The following is an 18,279-nucleotide window of genomic DNA, read 5'->3' on the forward strand; positions in this document are numbered from 1 at the left end:
AGGGCTGTCAGCTGGGGAGGGGTACTCTGTGCCAAGCTAGACTGTGTTTAATCCTTTTAATCACAAGAGACAAAAATCCTCAGACACAAGAGGGTATGTCAAAGGGTGTCAGGCCTCCCTTTCTTTTCTTTCTTTCTTTTTTTTTTTTCAAGATGGAGTCTTGCTCTGTTGCCCAGGCTGGAGTGCAGTGGTACAATCTCAGCTCACCGCAACCTGCATCTCCTGGGTTCAAGAGATTCTCCTCCTCAGCCTCCTGAGTAGCTAGGATTACAGGTGCATGCCACCAAGCCCAGCTAAATTTCGTATTTTTAGTAGAGAGGGGTTTTCACCATGTTGGCCAGGCTGGTCTTGAACTCCTGGCCTCAAGTGATCTGCCCACCTCAGCTTCCCAAAGTGCTAGGATTACAGGCGTGAGCCACCACGCCTGGCTGTCAGGCCCCCTTTTCTTCCCTGACAGTGTGCAAGTGGCCCCTGCCCATGGTGACTTCCATAGTGCCTGCTGTGGCCCGTCCCCCAGCAAAGCACCTGCCAGGCTTATCTCACTCCTTCCTCACAGCAGTCAGGGAGGTGGGGTCTTTGACTTTCCCCATTCTGCAGATGAGGAAACTGAGGCAGAGATAGGCTGAGACTATTGCCCAAGGTCACAGAGCAAGTAAATAGCAAAATCACGTTTCAGAGCGAGGCAGGCTGCTCCACAGGCTGGCTCAGAACAGCTGGGGTGATGGAGACCTGCATCTGCAAAGATCCAGCAAGCAGAGGCTCTGCTCCAAGGCGGCCCAGCAGCGGCAGACAGGGTTACCCATTTCCTCCTGGTCACACACGTGCTAAAAATGCTACCTAATAATCACTGCCTCTCGATCCCCTCTGCTTCCCATGAGAAGGAAAATTTGTCTTGGGGGATATTGAAAGATCCCAGCCTCCAAAGTAAGTTTGCCTAAGCAGTTTCCTTTATAATACAATTACCAAACAGAGGCTGTTTCCTTCAGCTCAGGGGACAAGAAAGGAGTGGCTCTCTCCCTCATGTTTCTCGTTATTTGTGTCATAGGCATGTATCACCTGAAATTGCCTGAGACGCTCAACCAAATTTTAGTCACAAGATCTGCGAACACTTCCCTAGTGGGTGCTGAGGTTCTCCAAGGAGCTGCTGGGCCCATGTGCAGACAGATAAGCAAATGGCTGGGTGAGCGCATTGGGGAAGGCTTCCTGTAAGAGGTCATGCTCCTGGTGAATCTTAAAGGATGCAGCGTGCCAGGCAGACATTCCACAGGGCTCCAGAAAGAGGGCAGTGCAGAGGCAAAAGCACAGAGACAAAAGTCTGCATGTGGGTGGGGAGTGAGGGACATGGCTAGCCTACCACGAAGCTTCAGATCAGGAAGAGATGACAGCTGAGGCTGGACAGGGTGGCAGAGGGTGTCCTGAAGACAGCGGGGAACCATGAAAGACATGGAGCAGGGGCGTGGTGAGATTAAATCTGTACAGCAGAGGCAGAAGCCGGCATCAAGGAGACAACAATCCTGGCAAGACACAGATAAGACCAGCACTAGAGAAGAGACGGCCAGCAAGGCTGACGAGTATGTATTACATAATGCCCATGGGCCAGGCAGAGGTGCTGGGGAGGTAAGAGTTAATGGGACAGAGTCTCTGCCCTCTTGACTCTCACATCAATGGGAGGAGACATTTAATAAACACATAAAAATGTAAAAATAAGATCATTTCAGATCCTGATCAATGCTAAGGAAAATATGAAATGCAGTATTATGGTACAGAAGGATGGAGCTGTGCCTTGGCGAGGGAGGCCTTTGAGGAGGGGTCATCTGAATTGAGATGAGAATGATGATCAGGAGGAAGCCATGTGGGGCTCTGGGGGAAGGGCACTCCAAGAAGAGGGAATAGCAAGTGCAAAGGCCCTGAGGCAGGAAAGTGCCGGAGTGTTTGAGCAACAGAAAGAAAATCGGTGTGGATGGACATTGATGAGCAAAGTAGAGAGTGGGTGATGGGGTCAAGAAACAGGTAGGGGCCAAGCTACAGCGGGGCCTGTAGCTTCCTGACCACAGGAGCACAGGCTTTCTTTTATTTGCGATGGGAAGCCAAGAAGGCTAACGAAGACCAGAGCAGTAGCAGCACAGGGAGAAGTGGTTAAGTTCTGAATAGATCCTGGTGGCTGAAACGACAGGAATTACTGATGGGTTGGACAAGAAGGAGAAGTGACTCTTCAGAGGGGTTTTATGGAAGAGAGAAGCAGAAAAATTAAGGCAGGATTTTTCAAAAGGGCAGTATTATAGGCTGTTTTTTTTGTTGTTGTTTGTTTGTTTGTTTGAGACGGAGTTTTGTTCTTGTTGCCCAGTCTGGAGTGCAATGGCACGATCTCGGCTGACCACAGCCTCCACTTCCTGGGTTCAAGTGATTCTCCTGCCTCAGCCTCCCAAGTAGCTGGGATTACAGGCATGTGTCACCACCCCCAGCTAATTTTATATTTTTAATAAAGACAGTGTTTCTCCATGTTGGTCAGGCTGGTCTCGAAACCACAACCTAAAGTGATCCACCCACCACAGTCTCCCAAAGTGCTGGGATTACAGGCGTGAGCCACCACGCCCAGCCTAGCTGCTCCTAACCTGATGGAATGACCCAGTGAAGGAGAAACTGGTGATGCAGAGGAAGGGGCACCTGATAGGGCAATGTCCTGGAATGGTGAAGAGGGGAGAACTCACAGCATGAGAGCGGGGCTTGGCCTTCGCCTTGGTTCCTATTGCTGCTGTCACAAGAGGCTTAATACATCACACATTTATTTTCTCACCCTTCATCACGCAGCTCCTGTGGGTTCTTTTCTTCCAGCCTTCCTGAGGTAGATCAGCAGGACCTGTTTTCTGAGCACCTGTCAGGACCCCTGGTCACCATCCTGCTGACGGCAGCAGGATCTGGTTGAAACAAGGTGTAGTGAAGAAGTTGGCAGAAACCAGAAACCAGCAGATGGGGACGAAAGCAACCACTAGTTGTCCTCACTGCTCTCTAACATAGACACTCCCTCCCCCACCCTCACCACGGTAGTTTACAAATGCCATGGCAACATGCCATGGCAACAACCTGAAAGTTACAGGGTTCTGGAAACTCACCACCCCTTTTCTAGAAAGTTCTAAATAACCTGCCCCTTAATTTACATGTAATGAATATAAAGCAGCTTTCTTCACCACTGGCTCTTTGACTTCTTTCCTGGCCCAAGCCAAGAGCCCTCAGCGGCTAAGCCCTGTTGTGGGGGCTCACCTGCCCTGCATCACTTGTAGGTGGAAATCAAGGTGATGCAAGGCAGGTGAGCCCCCACAACAGGGCTCACCTGGCAGGGCTGCAGTCCTCTCTGGAGGCTCTGGGAGAATCCATGCGCAGGCTCATCCGGGCTGTTGACAGATCCAGTTATCCTGTCCCTCTTGGACAGATGGGTGTGTATTTACCCATATGGGTAAGTACACATGGGGAAAAAAACAGTCTTGCCTGATGTTGGGATTGGGGGGAATTTTTATTTTCTTATTCCTGTTCATCTGAATATTCTAATTTCCCACAATCAAAATCATGTATTTATTATTTATGTCGTTTTTTAAATTCACGAAACCTGTCTATGTTGATGTCTATGTTTTTCGTTTTAAGTTGTACATGCTGAAAATAAGGAAATCTCAGAGGCTCAAGAGGAAGGAGGGCACAGGCCCCACTAGATCTGGTCAGGACACCTGACCTGGCGGCTGCAGCGCCCCCACTCGCTCCAGAACCCCTTACCCACCTGCGTGGGGCTCACTGGTGAATGCGTGCAGGGCAGAGGAGGCGGAACATGCCAGGGCTCCATGGGGAGGGAGGGAAGGCCCTGACAGGCTGAGGCTCCTCTCCAGGGTCCAGGCTCCAGTCAGAGTCCCCACTGAGCACACATCAGGGGACCCCCAGGAGCAACCAGGCCACCAAGCAGGTGTGACTTCAATGGGGGAACAGAACCTTCTCCACCCTTCTCTGAGCCCAGGATCAGTGGGTGGGGGAAGCAGAGCTGGGGCCTGGCAGCCTCTCAGGGCCTCCCAGGAGGGTGAACACCCAACTCCTGCCCTGAGAGCAGAACCAGGTGGCGGGGGAGAGAACAGGAGGCTTCCCAGGGAAGGACTCAGCCTGCTTGGCCATGCAGGAGGAGGGAGGCTGGCCTGAGAAGGGTGTGGGACCAAAATAAGAATAGGCACACCCCCCGTAGGACCGAGGAATATTCCCGAGGGTCCAGCGTGTCAATGAAGTGCATTTAAAACTTCCGTCAGCCTTTTGTCCTTGGCTTTTCCTGCCAGGCTTCTGTAACTTCTGTGTTTTGACCTTATTTTATTTATTTATTACTATGGTGTCTCGCTCTGTCGCCCAGGCTGGAGTGCAGTGGTATAGTCTCAGCTCACTGCAACCTCTGCCTCCCGAGTTCAAGCAATTCTCCATCCCACACTACATTTATGTTTTATAGGAAGCTCTATGTCACTAACATAAATGGAAAATGGTGTCCCTCCCCTAAGTAGACTGTGCTCTAGAAGGAAATGTACTGCAAATGTTAAACCATAGGCCAAAATTCTAGCTAGAGACTCACGCTTGGTAGAAGCTCTGCTTCCCAGGCCTGCAGCTGTTTGTCAGAAAGAGGGATGGGGAAGTGCTAAGCAGGAGCTAAAAACCATGGCACCAAGAAGAGAGGGGAGAGTTAAAAATGAAGTCACTCTCCCCACCATGGTGTTCTCAGCCAGTGGGAGCTGCCCAGCCCACACCTCTGTGAGGCAGGCAGGACGGGGTCACTGCTCCCACTTTACAGATGAGGAAAACTGAGATTCGGAGGAACAACCAGCATAGCCACGTTTCTCAGGGGTCTCCTAGTTCCCCACCTTCTGGGAGCAGGCAAGGGGCCACCTCAGTCCTCCACAGACCCGATCCCAAAGCCCGTCGCAGCACTGGCGGCACAGTGGGACACCCTTCATAAACCGGGGTTGAGATGTGGTTCTGTGCCCAAGGCGCGGGCCCCTGAGGGCCTCCAGCCTCTGGAAATAGGCCCCAGGGCTGCACGGGGGGGATAAGCCAGGCTATTTTCATCACTTCCTTCCACCCGCTTCCGCAGGGGCCACCTCAGCTGCATCCCATAGAGTTGCCACCCAGACCTCAGTCAGGACCTTTCAGGCCAGGCGGGAGCGCCCAACCGAAGGCTTCACAGGTAAGTGGCCCTCTGTATTACCCAACATGGCCTCCCACAGGGAGAGAGGAGGTCAACTCCTGTCCCCTTAACAAGACAGGGTTGGGTGGGACATTCTCTCTGAGACACCATCTCCTTGGCTGAGTCAAGATTAATGAGTTGATTTGACACTTACTGGAAACCTGCTGTGGGTGGGGGGAGCTCTGCTTGTGGAGGGGAAACGCCTGTGGGGAAGAACCAGAGGGCCACGGTTCCCAAGACCTGAGTGTGAGTCTGGCCTCTGACACCACACTGGGTGGCCCTGGGCACACTGCTTTCCCTCTGTGGGCCTCAGTTTCCCCAAGTCAGTGTTAGCCCAGATGAGTGGCTTTCCAAATGGGGCCCCACTGGGTTCCCCTCCCTGCTCCAGTCAGTGTCCCCATCCCACTGTCTTCTGCATCTGGGAATCAGATAACAGCTCACTTAGCTGGCGGGGGTTGCTGGGTGCAGCCTGGAGGCCCCTCCAAGGCTCTTTCCTAGTCTCTGGGGTCTGTGATCCTGGGCTGCAACTCATTTAGCAGCCATCTGCTCCTCTCATCCCCAAGTAGGGGATGGGGTCTCTGCTAGGGGCCAGGAAGTCCCTTCCCCTTCCCAAAAACAATCTTACCCCAATCCACAGCTGCCCTCACCACCCAGCCTTCAACGGTGTCCAGAGAGGGTCAGCCAGGCCTGGGTTGGGCACGCTCTACCTTCCCCAGTCACCAGCCTGTTTCCTGGAGGAGAAGGCTGAGACCCGAGAAGGGAGGTGAGTGCACCCCGTCCCATGTCAGGCTCCGCTGTATCCCCGGTGCTTGCCATCCCTGAGGATGGGTCAGCCGCCAGGCCCTCCCTCACAGTTCCTCTCTCTGCAGCCAGCCTGTCCCATGCCTGCCTGGGAAGCCCTGTTCCTGCTCTGGGCCACAGCAGAAGCCACCAAGGACTGCCCTATCCCATGCACCTGCCGCGCCCTGGAAACCATGGGGCTGTGGGTGGACTGCAGGGGCCAAGGGCTCACGGCCCTGCCTGCCCTGCCGGCCCGCACCCGCCACCTCCTGCTGGCCAACAACAGCCTTCAGTCCGTGCCCCCAGGAGCCTTCGACCACCTGCCCCAGCTGCAGACCCTCGATGTGACGCAGAACCCGTGGCACTGTGACTGCAGCCTCACCTATCTGCGCCTCTGGCTGGAGGATCGCACACCCGAGGCCCTGTTGCAGGTCCGCTGCGCCAGCCCCAGCCTCGCTGCTCATGGCCCGCTGGGCCAGCTGACAGGCTACCAGCTGGGCAGCTGCGGCTGGCAGCTGCAGGCATCCTGGGTGCGCTCAGGGGTCTTGTGGGACGTGGCGCTGGTTGCCGTGGCTGCGCTGGGCCTGGCTCTTCTGGCTGGCCTGCTGTGTGCCACCACCGAGGCCCTGGATTAAGCCAGGCCCCCAGAACCCCTGGTCCCAGGCCAGGGGGCCAGTCCCTGAGGCAGGTCCCCAGACTCCACCAGGCCTGGTCAGCCCAAACCACTAGAAGCCCAAAATAAACTGGCAGCTTGGCTGTTTTATATAAGCTCAGAGGTCATTTTTCCCCTTTCGGCACTTGAGTCTGTCTCCTTCTGAAAACCTGGCTCCATTTTGTTATAACCAGACATCAGTTGGGGCGTCCCTGTTCCTCAAGTTGTTAGTAAAATGGACTGCCCACCTCCCCCACCTTTCACCCTTAATTACACAGTCTCTGGACACCCCAAGCCAGGACCTGGGACTCTGGGTCTCATGGCCTTAGCCGTCTGCTTCTGGTGTGGGTCACCCTGGACAGCCCAGGCCAGCTTCACACTGGGGCCCAACCCTCACCACATTCCCCAGAAATCTCGCTCTCCCAGCACAGTAGTGAGCAGAGCAGGGTGTCCCAAAGGCCCCTGGAGGGAGGAGAGGAGGGGCTTCCGTCCCCACAACAGAAATGGCTTGGAGGGCCCTTTTCTGTCGCGGCTCCGACCACTCCACCTTGGCCGTGAGGCTGCTGGGGCTCACCTGGCCCCGTCCTCTTCTCCGTCTTCTCTCTCCTTTTTTTCCTGTCTACTCTTCTCCAGAAACAAGACAAATCCCTCTCTCATGGAAGACAAGCTCCTACAGGGCTAACATCTGCACCTCCAAACCCTGGGGTCCCCCTCCTACCCTAAGCCCTGATCACCAAATCCTTCAAACAAGGCAGCTCTCCCCCTCTGAGGAATCCTGGTGCCAGATGTTAAAATCATAAACTTTTCTCTACCACATGAGGTAACATTTATGGGCCTGTTACTGGCTAAGCCAAATCCAGATATAATTACACTGGGACCCCACCCCTCGAGGGGCTCCATGTGTAACCAGCAGACCAGCTTGGGTGGGCCTGTGGGTCGGAAAATTCCACCAGGTCGCCCAAGCGGGTTTAGAGTGCAGCTGGAGGGCACTGTCTGACAGAGCTCAGGTCGGAGCAGGAACCCCAAACTCGGAGGTGGGGGCCAGTAAGGAGTGGTAGGGAATGTGGCAAACCAGGGAGCCTGTGTTCCATCCAGAGGGGCTCAGCCAATTGCCACCATGTGGAGATGGGGGCCCAGGTGCCAGGCGTCCCGTTCTTCCAGAGAGGTCAGAAAGCTAGATTGTTATGTGAACTCTCTGAAGTCTTTGTGTTGGCAACTAAATAAGAAATTTTAGGAAATACATAGGCAGGACAAACAGAACATCAGCCAATTGGATCAGGCTGAGCCTGCGATTTCCGCTGTGACACGGCTGCCTAAGAACAATCGTAAAAGCTGGCGTCTGCTCCTTGGGTGCCAGGTGTGTCCAAGGCTTGCGTGCAGCACCTCCCATGGGTCACTCTCGGGTTTCCTTGTGGGAGCCTGTAAGGAGGGAGCTGTTCTGTGACCTGCTGCTTGGAGGAGGATGCAGGCCCAGGTTACCTGCTTATTCTCTTTCACACGTGCTCCCTCGAAAGCTTCCAGGCCTGTGGGGGACCCTGGAACTAAGGCCCTTCAGTCCCCAACCCCCAACACGGGGTGCTACACAGATCCCCCTCCTTCAGTGCCTTCCTGAGGCCGTGTGTACCCACCAGCGATTCCAGGCCCCTGTCCTGCTCGGTCCAGCAAGAACCTGCAGGCTGCCTGGGCAACAAGTCCTCTGTGGTGGGGAGGGTGGAGGCCTCTGAGGCCAGGCAGGCGTTTCCCAAGGTGGATGGCTGGTCACACAAGCACCCTAGGGAACGGTGACTCCCTGGAAGGTCACTGTCTGCCTTCACCAGTTTTTGCTGCTTCAACCAAATGCCAGTCTGGGTACTGTAAAAACAGTGAACATTTATTTCTCATGGTTCTGAAGCCTGGGAAGTCCAAGATCCAGGCACTGGCATTCAGTGTCTGCTGACGGCCCTCTTCCTCTCATTGGCGAAGGGACGAAAGGGATAGAAGGGGCAGCCAGCTCCCTCATACACATCTTTTTTTTTTCTTTTTTTCTTTTCTTTTTTTGAGATACAGTCCTGCTCTGTCGCCCAGGCTGGAGTGCAGTGGTGCAATCATGGCTCACTGCAGCCTCTCACCTCAACCTCCCCAGTAGCTGGGACTACAGGCATGCGCCACCACGCCCAGCTAATTTTTGGTAGAGATGGGGTTTCACCTTGTTACCCAAACTAGTCTCAAACTCCTGGGCTCAAGCAATCCTCCTGCCTTGGCCTCCCAAAGCCACCACACCTGGCCAACCTCAAGCACTTTTATAAGGGCCCTAATTACCTTCCAAAGGCCCCACCTCCTAATGCAAGCACATTAGGGATAAAATTTCAGCATTCAACAGCACCAGCCCCAGCCTCAGTGCCTCCCCCACCACAGGCATGGTTGGCCAAACATACCCCTGCACGGGGAACTTCACCAGCAATTCACACGACCTCCTCTCCCTCAGAGCCGTCCACATCACCTCCCCTGACACCAGCCTCACACTGACCTCCTGCAGTGGTGCAATCATGGCTCACCACAACCTCAGCCTCCTGGACTCTAGCGATCCTCCCACCTCTGCCTCCCGAGTAGCTGGGACTACAGGCATGCACCTCCACACCCAGCTAATGTTTGTAGTTTTTGTAGGGAAGGGGTTTGGCCATGTTGCCCAGGCTGATCTCGAACTCCTAGACTTAAGCAATTGATTAGCCAGCTTCGGCCTCCCAAAGTGCTGGGACTACTAGGCGTGAGCAGCCACCGCACCCAGCCTGTGTAGGGTAATTTTACCAGCAGCTATAACCACTGACCCACCCAGCCGGCTGCTCTTCCTGATCACAGGCCTCTCTGCTGGCCACCTGCTCACTGGGAGACCTCCTCCTCTGCTGTAACACGAAATCCACTCTCAACATACAAGACAACATGCTACGGTGTCTATCATGGAAGTGGAGCTCAAGCCTGCCGGCTAATAGCGCAGCACTGGGCACAAGTGGCAAGTCTATCTTTCTAGAAACTGTCCTCCCCAGCTTCTGAAACTGTCCTTACCCTCTTCTGCATGCCCCTGGCCAGCAGGAGAGCAGAGGACAAAGAGGACTGCATGATGCCCATGGCCAGCCCTGAGGGGCACAGATCATGCTTGCACATTTGCTGTCCAGATCCCAGTCAGTGGCTGTGATGGTTAATATTGACTGTCAACTTGATTGGATTGAAGGTTATAAAGTATTGTTCCTGGGTGTGTCTGTGAGGGTGTTGCCAAAGGAGATTAACATTTGAGTCAGAGGACTGGGAGAGGCAGACCCATCCTCAGTCTAGGTAGGCACCATCTAACCTGCTGCCAGCTCAGCTAGAATAAAAGCAGACAGAAGAGCACGGAAGGACTACACTTGCTGAGTCTTCTGGCTTTCATCTTTCTCCTCTGCTGGATGCTTCCTGCCCTCAAATGTCAGACTCCAAGTTCTTCAGCTTTTGGACTCTTGGACCTATGCCAGTGGCTTGCCAGGGGTCTTGGGCCTCTGGCCACAGACTGAAGGCTGCACTGTTGGCTTCCCTATTTTTGAGGTTTTGGGACTTGGTCTGGCTAGAAATGGAAGTGAGCGGAAGGTGGAAGTTCTGTCCTGGCTCAGCTCAGCCCATGCTGGGAGGGTGACTGGTGGCATGGAAAGCTCGCTGGGACTCAGCAGCACCTGGGCCTCTAATTGCCAGCTTTCTAACCGGCTCTGGGGCTGCAGTTCTCATTTTCAATCCTTCTGGATAATAACCAGTGAGGACCTCTACTCCAGGTTTTAAGAAATGTCTCAAGATCTTGGGAAAGTGTTACTTTCTTGGATGGATCTCTAAAACAGTGGATCAAATTCAGACAGGAAAGCTATACGGTATTACTTCCTTCATTAATTTTTTGTTGTTGTTGTTTTAAGATGGAGTCTCACTCTGTGCCCCAGGCTGGAGTGCAGTGGCGCGATCTCTGCTCACTGCAACCTCTGCCTCCCAGGTTCACGCCATTCTCCGGCCTCAGCCTCCCGAGTAGCTGGGACTACAGGCACCCGCCACCATGCCTGGCTAATTTTTTGTATTTTTAGTAGAGACGAGGTTTCACCATGTTAGCCAGGATGGTCTCAATCTCCTGACCTCATGATCCACCCGCCTCGGCCTCCCAAAGTGCTGGGATTACAGGCGTGAGGCTCCACACCCGGCCACTTCCTTCATTAATATTTAATTGCAAGGCCGGACACAGTGGCTCGCGCCTGTAATCCCAGCATTTTGGGAGGCAAAGGCAGGTGGATCACCTGAAGTCAGGAGTTTGAGACCAACCTGGCCAACCTGGCGAAACCTCGTCTCTATTAAAAATACAAAAATTAGCCAGCGTGGTGGCACACACCTGTAATCTCAGCTACTTGGGAGGCTGAGGCAGGAGAATTGCTTGAACCTGGGAGGTGGAGGTTGCAGTGAGCCAAGATCACGCCATTTCACTGTCACCCAGGCCAATCTCGGCTCACTGAGGTCTCCGCCTCCTGAGTTCAAGTGATTCTTCTGCCCCCTGAGTAGCTGGGATTACAGGCATGCACCACCTTGCCCAGCTAATTTTTGGATGTTTTTAGTAGAGATGGGGTTTTGCCATATTGGCGAGGCTGGTCTTGAACTCCTGACCTCAAGTGATCCACCTGCATTTGTCTCCCAAAGTGCTGGGATTACAGGTGTGAGCCACCACACCCGGCCCATGCCATGTATGTTTTACCACAATACATAGCAATAATTTTTTTTTTTAAGTAATAGAGCAATCTCGGTAAGCACCTTTAGCCAAAGACAGTCACTATTAACACATGGTTAGTCTAAGCATCCCAGCTTTTCTCTTTTCTACCTCTGGAAAAGATACATTCTTAGAAAGTAAACACACCAGCGTTAAGGCATGGAGAGAACAGTAGGGCTCGCCATTGCAGTATTTCCTTCTGGTGTCCTTCTCTGAACAGTTGTATGTAGTTGAGATCACAATCACACAAATTATCTAGCCCAAATTTTTCTCTTCTTTAAATAATGGAAATAGCTTTATTGATTTTCCTGACTATATATTATTCATGATCATAACCAAAAATTTTTCTCTAAAACTACAAAGAAAATTGGGAGCCTTTTGTAGTTTATAAGTGTGATAATTGGCTTTTCTCGTTCTTGTGTGTGTGAGAAGTGCTTCTCTCAAACCTTGTTATGATGTCAGCACATTACCTACTAGACATGAAAAATAATAATAAAAGGCCTGAAATCCAGCACCCTCCAGAGAGATATTTCTTCCTAACTTTGACTGAATATCCTTCCAGGCTTTCTCCCCAAAATGTGTGTGTATGTATACATATGTGGGTGGGTACGTGTGTGTATACACACCCACATATTTAAATATATATTTAAGATTGTTTTATTTATGAGAGTAATTGAGAATATATTTTCATGGTTCATCTGTTTTTACTTGGTCAATTTTTTTTTTTTTTTTTTGAGACAGAGTCTCACTCTGTCTCCCAGGCTGAGATGCAGTGGTGCGATCTCAGCTCACTGCAACCTCGACCTTCTGGGCTCAAGCTAACCTCCTGCCTCAGCCTCCTGAGAAGCTGGGACTACAGGAGCATGCTACCATACCCAGCTAATATATTTTTGTAGAGACAAGATTTTGCCGTGTTGGCTAGGCTGGTCTCAGACTCCTGAGCTCAAGTGATCCGCCTGCCTTGGCTTCCCAAAGTGCTGTGATTAGAAGCGTGAGCCACCGTGCCTGGCCTACTTAGTCATTTTTAATTTTATTGTATTCATTTTATTTTTATTAATTCACCTCTTATTGAGTAACATTTAGGTTTGGGTGGGAAATTGCAATGATAAACAGCTATTCAGTTTTTTTCACTTACTGGCATTTTCCAATCAATATTAGAATTCCAATCACTACTTCAATCAAATCCTTCATGAAGATCATTTCTATGCCACTCCTTTTCTGGGATATCTAGGTTGTTTCCAAGTCCCCCTTACCCCCACAAATGGCATTATGTCTTAGTCTGTTTATGTCTCTATAAAGGAATACCCGAGACAGGGTAATTTATAAAGAAAAGAGGTTTATTTGGCTCATGGTTCTGCAGGCTGTTCAGGAAGCCTGGCGCCAGCACCTGCTCCTAGTGAGACCTCAGGGAAGCTTTCACTCATGGTGGAGGTGAAGGGGGGCTGGTGGGTCACACAGTGAGAGAGGAGCAGGAAAGAGGGGAGAGAGGTGCCAGGCTCTTTTTGAAAATCAGGTCTCTTGGGAACTAACGTAGTGAGAATTCACTCGTTATCTCATTGGTGTGAGGACTGCACCAAGTCATGAGGGGTGCACTCCCATGACCCACCTCCCACCAGGCCTCACCTCCAACATTGGGGAATCACATTTTAACATGAGATTTGGAGGGGTCAAATAGCAAAACAGGCCAGGTGCAGTGGCTCACGCCTGTAATCCCAACACTTTGGGAGGCCGAGGTGGGCGGATGACCTGAGGTCAGGAGTTTGAGACCAGCCTGGCCTGGTCAACATGGTGAAACCCTATCTCTCCTAAAAATACAAAAATTAGCCGGGCATGGTGGTGGGCGCCTGTAATCTCAGCTACCTGGGAGGCTGAGGCAGGAGAATCGCTTGAACGTGGGAGGCAGAGGTTGCAGTGAGCTAAGATCACGCCATGCCATCACACTCCAGCCTGGGTGACAAGAGTGAAATTCCATCTCAAAAAAAATAAAGCAAACCATAGCACATTATATTTGAATTCTTTGTACATAAAACTTTTTCCACATCTAGACGTGTTTTCTTGGGACAGAATCCCCAAAGTTGATTTGGGAAAAAGTAAAGTTCAGCCAGGTGCAGTGGCTCACGCCTGTAATCCCAACACTTTGGGAGGCCAAGGTGGGTGGATCACTTGAGGCCAGGAGATAGAAACCAGCCTGGCCAACATGGCATAACTCTGTCTCTACTAAACATACAAAAAACCAGCTGGGCGTGGTGGCACACACCTGTAATCCCAGCTACTCGGGAGGCTGAGGCACGAGGCAGAGGGAGGTTGCAGTGAGTCAAGATTGCACCATTGCACTCCAGCCTGAACGACAGAGTGAGACCCTGTCTCAAAAAAAAAAAATAAATAAAATAAAGTAAGTTCATTTGGAGGGTCAAAGTTCAGATGCATTTTGTTTTGTTTGTTTGTTTGTTTTTCTGAGACAGAGTTTTGCTCTATTGCCCAGGCTGGAGTGCAGTGGAGCAATCTCGGTTCACTGCAACCTCTGCCTCGCAAGTTCAAGTGATTCTCTTGCCTCAGCCTCCTCAGTAGCTGGGACTACAGGTATGCGCCACCACACCCAGATAATTTTTGTATTTTTAGTAGAGATGGGGTTTCACCCCACGTCAGCCTCCCAAAGTGCTGGGATTACAGGTGTGACCCACCATGCTTGGCCCCGGATGCATTTTCTTTTCTTTTGTTTTTTTGAGATGGAGTCAGTCTTGCTCTGTTGCCCAGGCTGGAGTGCAGTGGCATGATCTCGGCTCACTGCAACCTCTGCCTCCCAGGTTCAAGCGATTCTCCTGCCTCAGCCTCCTGAGTAGCTGGGTTTACAGGCACTTGCCACCATGCCTGGCTGATTTTTGTATTTTTGGTAGAGACAGGGTTTCACCATGTTGGCCAGGCTGGTCTCGAACTCCTGACGTTGGGTGATCCAGCTGCCTTGGTCTCCCAAAGTGGTGGATTACAGGTATAAGCCACCTCATCCAGCCCCCAGATGCATTTTCAATAGCAAGAATTTTCCCTCTTCCCTCTCATTCCTCTCCCCACCCCACTTAAAATAAAGTTGGCCCTAAAACGCTGGATGAAGAAAGGAAAAAAGTCAGCAGGGCATAAATCATCATTACAAATACTCTGGAGTGCAAAGGATTGACCCCATGTCTGAATGTCCCCTGGAAAGTAAACATTGGCGTCCGTGTATTAGTCAGGGTTCTGTAAGAAACGACCAATAGGAAGTGTGTACAGAGAGAGAGTTTAAGGAATTGGTTCACATGATGATGAATGTTGGCAAGTCAAAAACCTGCATGCTGGACCGGCAGTCTGGAGACCTGGGGACACAGAATCACAGGTCAAGTCCAAAGCGTGTTGCTGCAGATCCTCTCTTACTCAGGGGAGGTCAGTCTTTTTGTTCTTTTCAGGCCTTCCACTGACGGGATAAGGCCCACCCAATTACAGAGGGCAATGTGCTTTTCTCAAAGTCCAATGTTCAAATGCTAAGCTCATCCAAAACACCCTCACAGAAACACCCAGAATGATATTTGACCACATATCTCAATACCAGGGCCCAGCAAAGTTGGCACATAAAATAACCATCACAGTCTGTAATGTTTGTTTGCTGAATCATATACTTGGCAGGGCCAGGCACAGTGGCTCACTCACGTAATTCCAGCTCTTTGGGAGGCTTGAGGTCGGGAGTTCAAGACCAGCCTGGCCAAGAGGGTGAAACTCTATCTCTACTAAAAATACAAAAATTAGCTGGGTGTGGTGGCACATACCTGTGGTCGCAGCTACTTGGGAGGCTGAGATAGGAGAATCACTTGAACCCAGGAGGCAGAGGTTGCAGTAAGCCAAGATCACACCACTGTACTCCAGCTTTGGTGAAAGAGCAAGACTCTGTCTCAAAAAAAAAAAAAATTAATAATAATAATAATATACTTGGCAGTACTAATTACAGTGGAAACACCTATTTGGTAAGCACCAGCCATTTGTTTCACATATGTCATTATTATATATGCATTACATATAATTTCTTTTTTTTTCTTTTTCTTTTGAGACAAGTTCCTACTCTGTTGCCCAGGCTGGAGTGCAGTGCCACAATCACGGTTCACTGCAGCCTCTACCTCTCCTACTCAAGCAATCCTCCCACCTCAGCCTCCTGAGTAGCTGGAACCACAGGCACGTGCCACCATGCCCAGCTAAATTTTTTTTTGGTAGAGATGGGATCTCGCAGTGTTGCCCAGGCTGGTCTTGAACTCCTGGGCTCAAGCAACCCTCCCTCCTCAGTCTCCCAAAGTGCTGGGATTACAGGCATGAGCCACCGCACTCAGCAATATATATCATTTCTAATCTTCAGAAAACCCTGCAAGATAAGAAGAATTATCCTCATTTTTTCAAATGAGAAAACTTTTGAAGAAAGTAGAGGAAGAAAGGCTCCAAAGGCAACACAGCTGCATTTGAGGGAGATGGAACTGAAAGGCTTCTTTAGTTAACCCAAAGCACCAGGTCTTTTCTGGCCACCCCTGCAAGCTGGGCAGGGGTCACTCAATGTGGCAAGGATTGCTTACTTGGTCTCTGAATTGCCCTCCCCTTCTTCCATGGGAATGGAATTTTAGCCAGGCACAGGGCCGTGCAGAATACAGACATTTCCCAGATGCCCTGAGTGAGCTGCGCCTACGTGACCAAGTCCTAGCCAAGGGGATGCAGGCAGGTGCTTCGGGCCGTGCCCTTAAGGAAAGGGGCGACTGGTCCTCCCTTTCCCCTTCCTGTGGAGTGGGTGTGGGGAAAAGAAAGAGAGATCAGACTGTTACTGTGTCTATATGGAAAGAAGTAGACAAAAGAGATTCCATTTTGTTCTGTATTTGAGATGCTGTTATCTGTGACCCTACCCCCAACCTTGTCCTTGCAAGAGACATATGCTGTGGTGACTCAAGGTTTAACGGATTTTGGGCTGTGCAGGGTGTGCTTTGTTAAACAAGTGCCTGAAGGCAGTATGCTTGTGAAAAGTCATCACCATTCTCTTAATCTCAAGTACCCAGGGACACGTACACTGCCAAAGGTCGCAGGGACCTCTGCCTAGGAAAGCTAGGCATTGTCCAAGGTTTCTCCCCATGTGATAGTCTGAAATATGGCCTCGTGGGAAGGCAAAGACCTAATCGTCCCCCAGCCTGACACCCGTGAAAGGTCTGTGCTGAGGAGGACTAGCACAAGAGGAAAGAAGGCCTCTTGGCAGTTGAGATAGAGAAAAGCATCTGTCTCCTGCCCGTCCCTGGGCAATGGAACATCTCGGTGTAAAACCGGATTGTATGTTCTGTTTACTGAGAAAGGAGAAAACCACCTTAGGGTGAAAGGTGGGACTTGCTAGCGGCAGTGCTGCTCTTTATGCACTAAAAAGGTTTATGGAGATGTTTGCATATGGATATCAAGGCACAGCACTTTTCCTTAAACTTATGTCACAGAGATCTTTATTCACATGTCTTACTGCTGACCTTCTCCTTAGGATGATCCTATTATCCCATCACTTCCCTTTTTCTAAGATGGTAAAGATAATGATCAACAAATACTGAGGGAACTCACAGACCGGTGCCGTCGCGGGTCCTCTGTAGGCTGAGCGCCGGTCCCCTGGGCCCACTTTTTCTTTCTCTATACTTTGTCTCTTGTCTCATTTCTTTTCTCAAGTCTCTCGTTTCACCTAACGAGAAACGCCCACAGGTGTGGAGGGGCAGGCCACCCCTTCAGTGGGAAGCAGAGACTGGAGCCAGGTGGCACCTCAGGGTGTCAGTGCAACCGCACAGATATCCTGTTCTGTTTTTGTTCAGACTTTTACAGGGATATAGATACAATTTTATGCTGCTATTTGGGGTCTTTGTATTCCTATTAATTAGAAAACAACTTTGAGGCCCGGTGCAGTGACTCACGCCTGTAATCCTAGCACTTTGAGAGGCCAAGGCCGGTGGATCCCTTGAGGTCAGGAATTCAAGACCAGCCTGGACAATAAGACAAAACCTCATCTCTACCAAAAAAATGCAAAAATTAGCCGGGCATGGTGGCGCACACCTGTAGTCCCACCTACTTAGGAGGCTGAGGCAGGAGGATCGCTTGAACCCGGAAGGCGAAGGTTGCTGAGAGCCAAGATTGCAACACTGCACTCCAGCCTGGGCAACAGAGTGAGATCCTGTCTCAAAAAAAGAGAAGAAAGAGAAAAGAGAGAAGGAAGGGAAGGGAATGGGAGGGGAGGCAACTTTGAGACTCTCGGTTTACAAAGATTCCATAATAAAAAGGGAAGGCAGGCTCTGCGGTTCACCCAGCCTGCTGGGTTTGCACCTACCTGTCAGTCAATACGACCAAGGCCAGAGCCTGGAATGAACACTCTTTACCTGATGTCCTCCATTTCAGAAAAGCTCCATGGACCTCCATCATAACCTGAAGAATCATTCCTTCCATTGAGTTTAGAAAGTTGAATTGGCCAGGCACGGTGGCTCACGCCTGTAATCCCAGCACTTTGGGAGGCCGCGGCAGTAGGATCACGAGGTCAGGAGATCGAAACCAGCCTGGCCAACATGGTGAAACCCCGTCTCTACTAAAAATACAAAAATTGCCGGGCGCGGTGGCTCAAGCCTGTAATCCCAGCACTTTGGGAGGCCGAGACGGGCGGATCACAAGGTCAGGAGATCGAGACCATCCTGGCTAACACGGTGAAACCCCGTCTCTACTGAAAATACAAAAAACTAGCCGGGCGAGGTGGCGGGCGTCTGTATTCCCAGCTACTCGGGAGGCTGAGGCAGGAGAATGGCGTAAACCCGGGAGGCGGAGCTTGCAGTGAGCTGAGATCCGGCCACTGCACTCCAGCCCCGGCGACAGAGCAAAACTCCGTCTCAAAAAAAAAAAAAAAAAAAAAAA

General features: G+C 51.1%; 1 protein-coding gene and 1 non-coding gene across 4 annotated transcripts; both read left to right on the forward strand.

Moving 5' to 3' along the window:
• The first annotated feature begins 3,414 nt into the window (after positions 1–3,414).
• Positions 3,415–6,750, forward strand: GP9 (glycoprotein IX platelet). Of its 3 annotated transcripts, XM_023215828.2 has the most exons (4): positions 3,415–3,451; positions 5,105–5,197; positions 5,835–5,960; positions 6,071–6,750. In XM_023215828.2, exons 1-4 carry the CDS (start codon positions 3,448–3,450, stop codon positions 6,610–6,612), a joined length of 765 nt encoding a protein of 254 aa, XP_023071596.2. In that variant the 5' UTR covers positions 3,415–3,447; the 3' UTR covers positions 6,613–6,750. The 3 variants fall into 3 exon arrangements, with proteins under 3 accessions (XP_023071596.2, XP_023071610.1, XP_023071602.1); XM_023215842.2 differs by lacking the exon at positions 3,415–3,451 and having other exon boundaries at positions 5,119–5,197; positions 6,067–6,750; XM_023215834.2 differs by lacking the exons at positions 3,415–3,451; positions 5,835–5,960 and having other exon boundaries at positions 5,125–5,197; positions 6,067–6,750.
• A 4,989-nt stretch (positions 6,751–11,739) lies between these two features.
• Positions 11,740–11,847, forward strand: LOC111545470. The gene has a single exon (XR_002732475.2). It is a non-coding gene; the product is annotated as a small nucleolar RNA U13 (small nucleolar RNA).
• Positions 11,848–18,279: the final 6,432 nt, after the last annotated feature.

This window comes from Piliocolobus tephrosceles, chromosome 2 (assembly GCF_002776525.5).
Source record: "Piliocolobus tephrosceles isolate RC106 chromosome 2, ASM277652v3, whole genome shotgun sequence".
Classification (NCBI taxonomy): Eukaryota; Metazoa; Chordata; class Mammalia; order Primates; family Cercopithecidae; genus Piliocolobus; species Piliocolobus tephrosceles.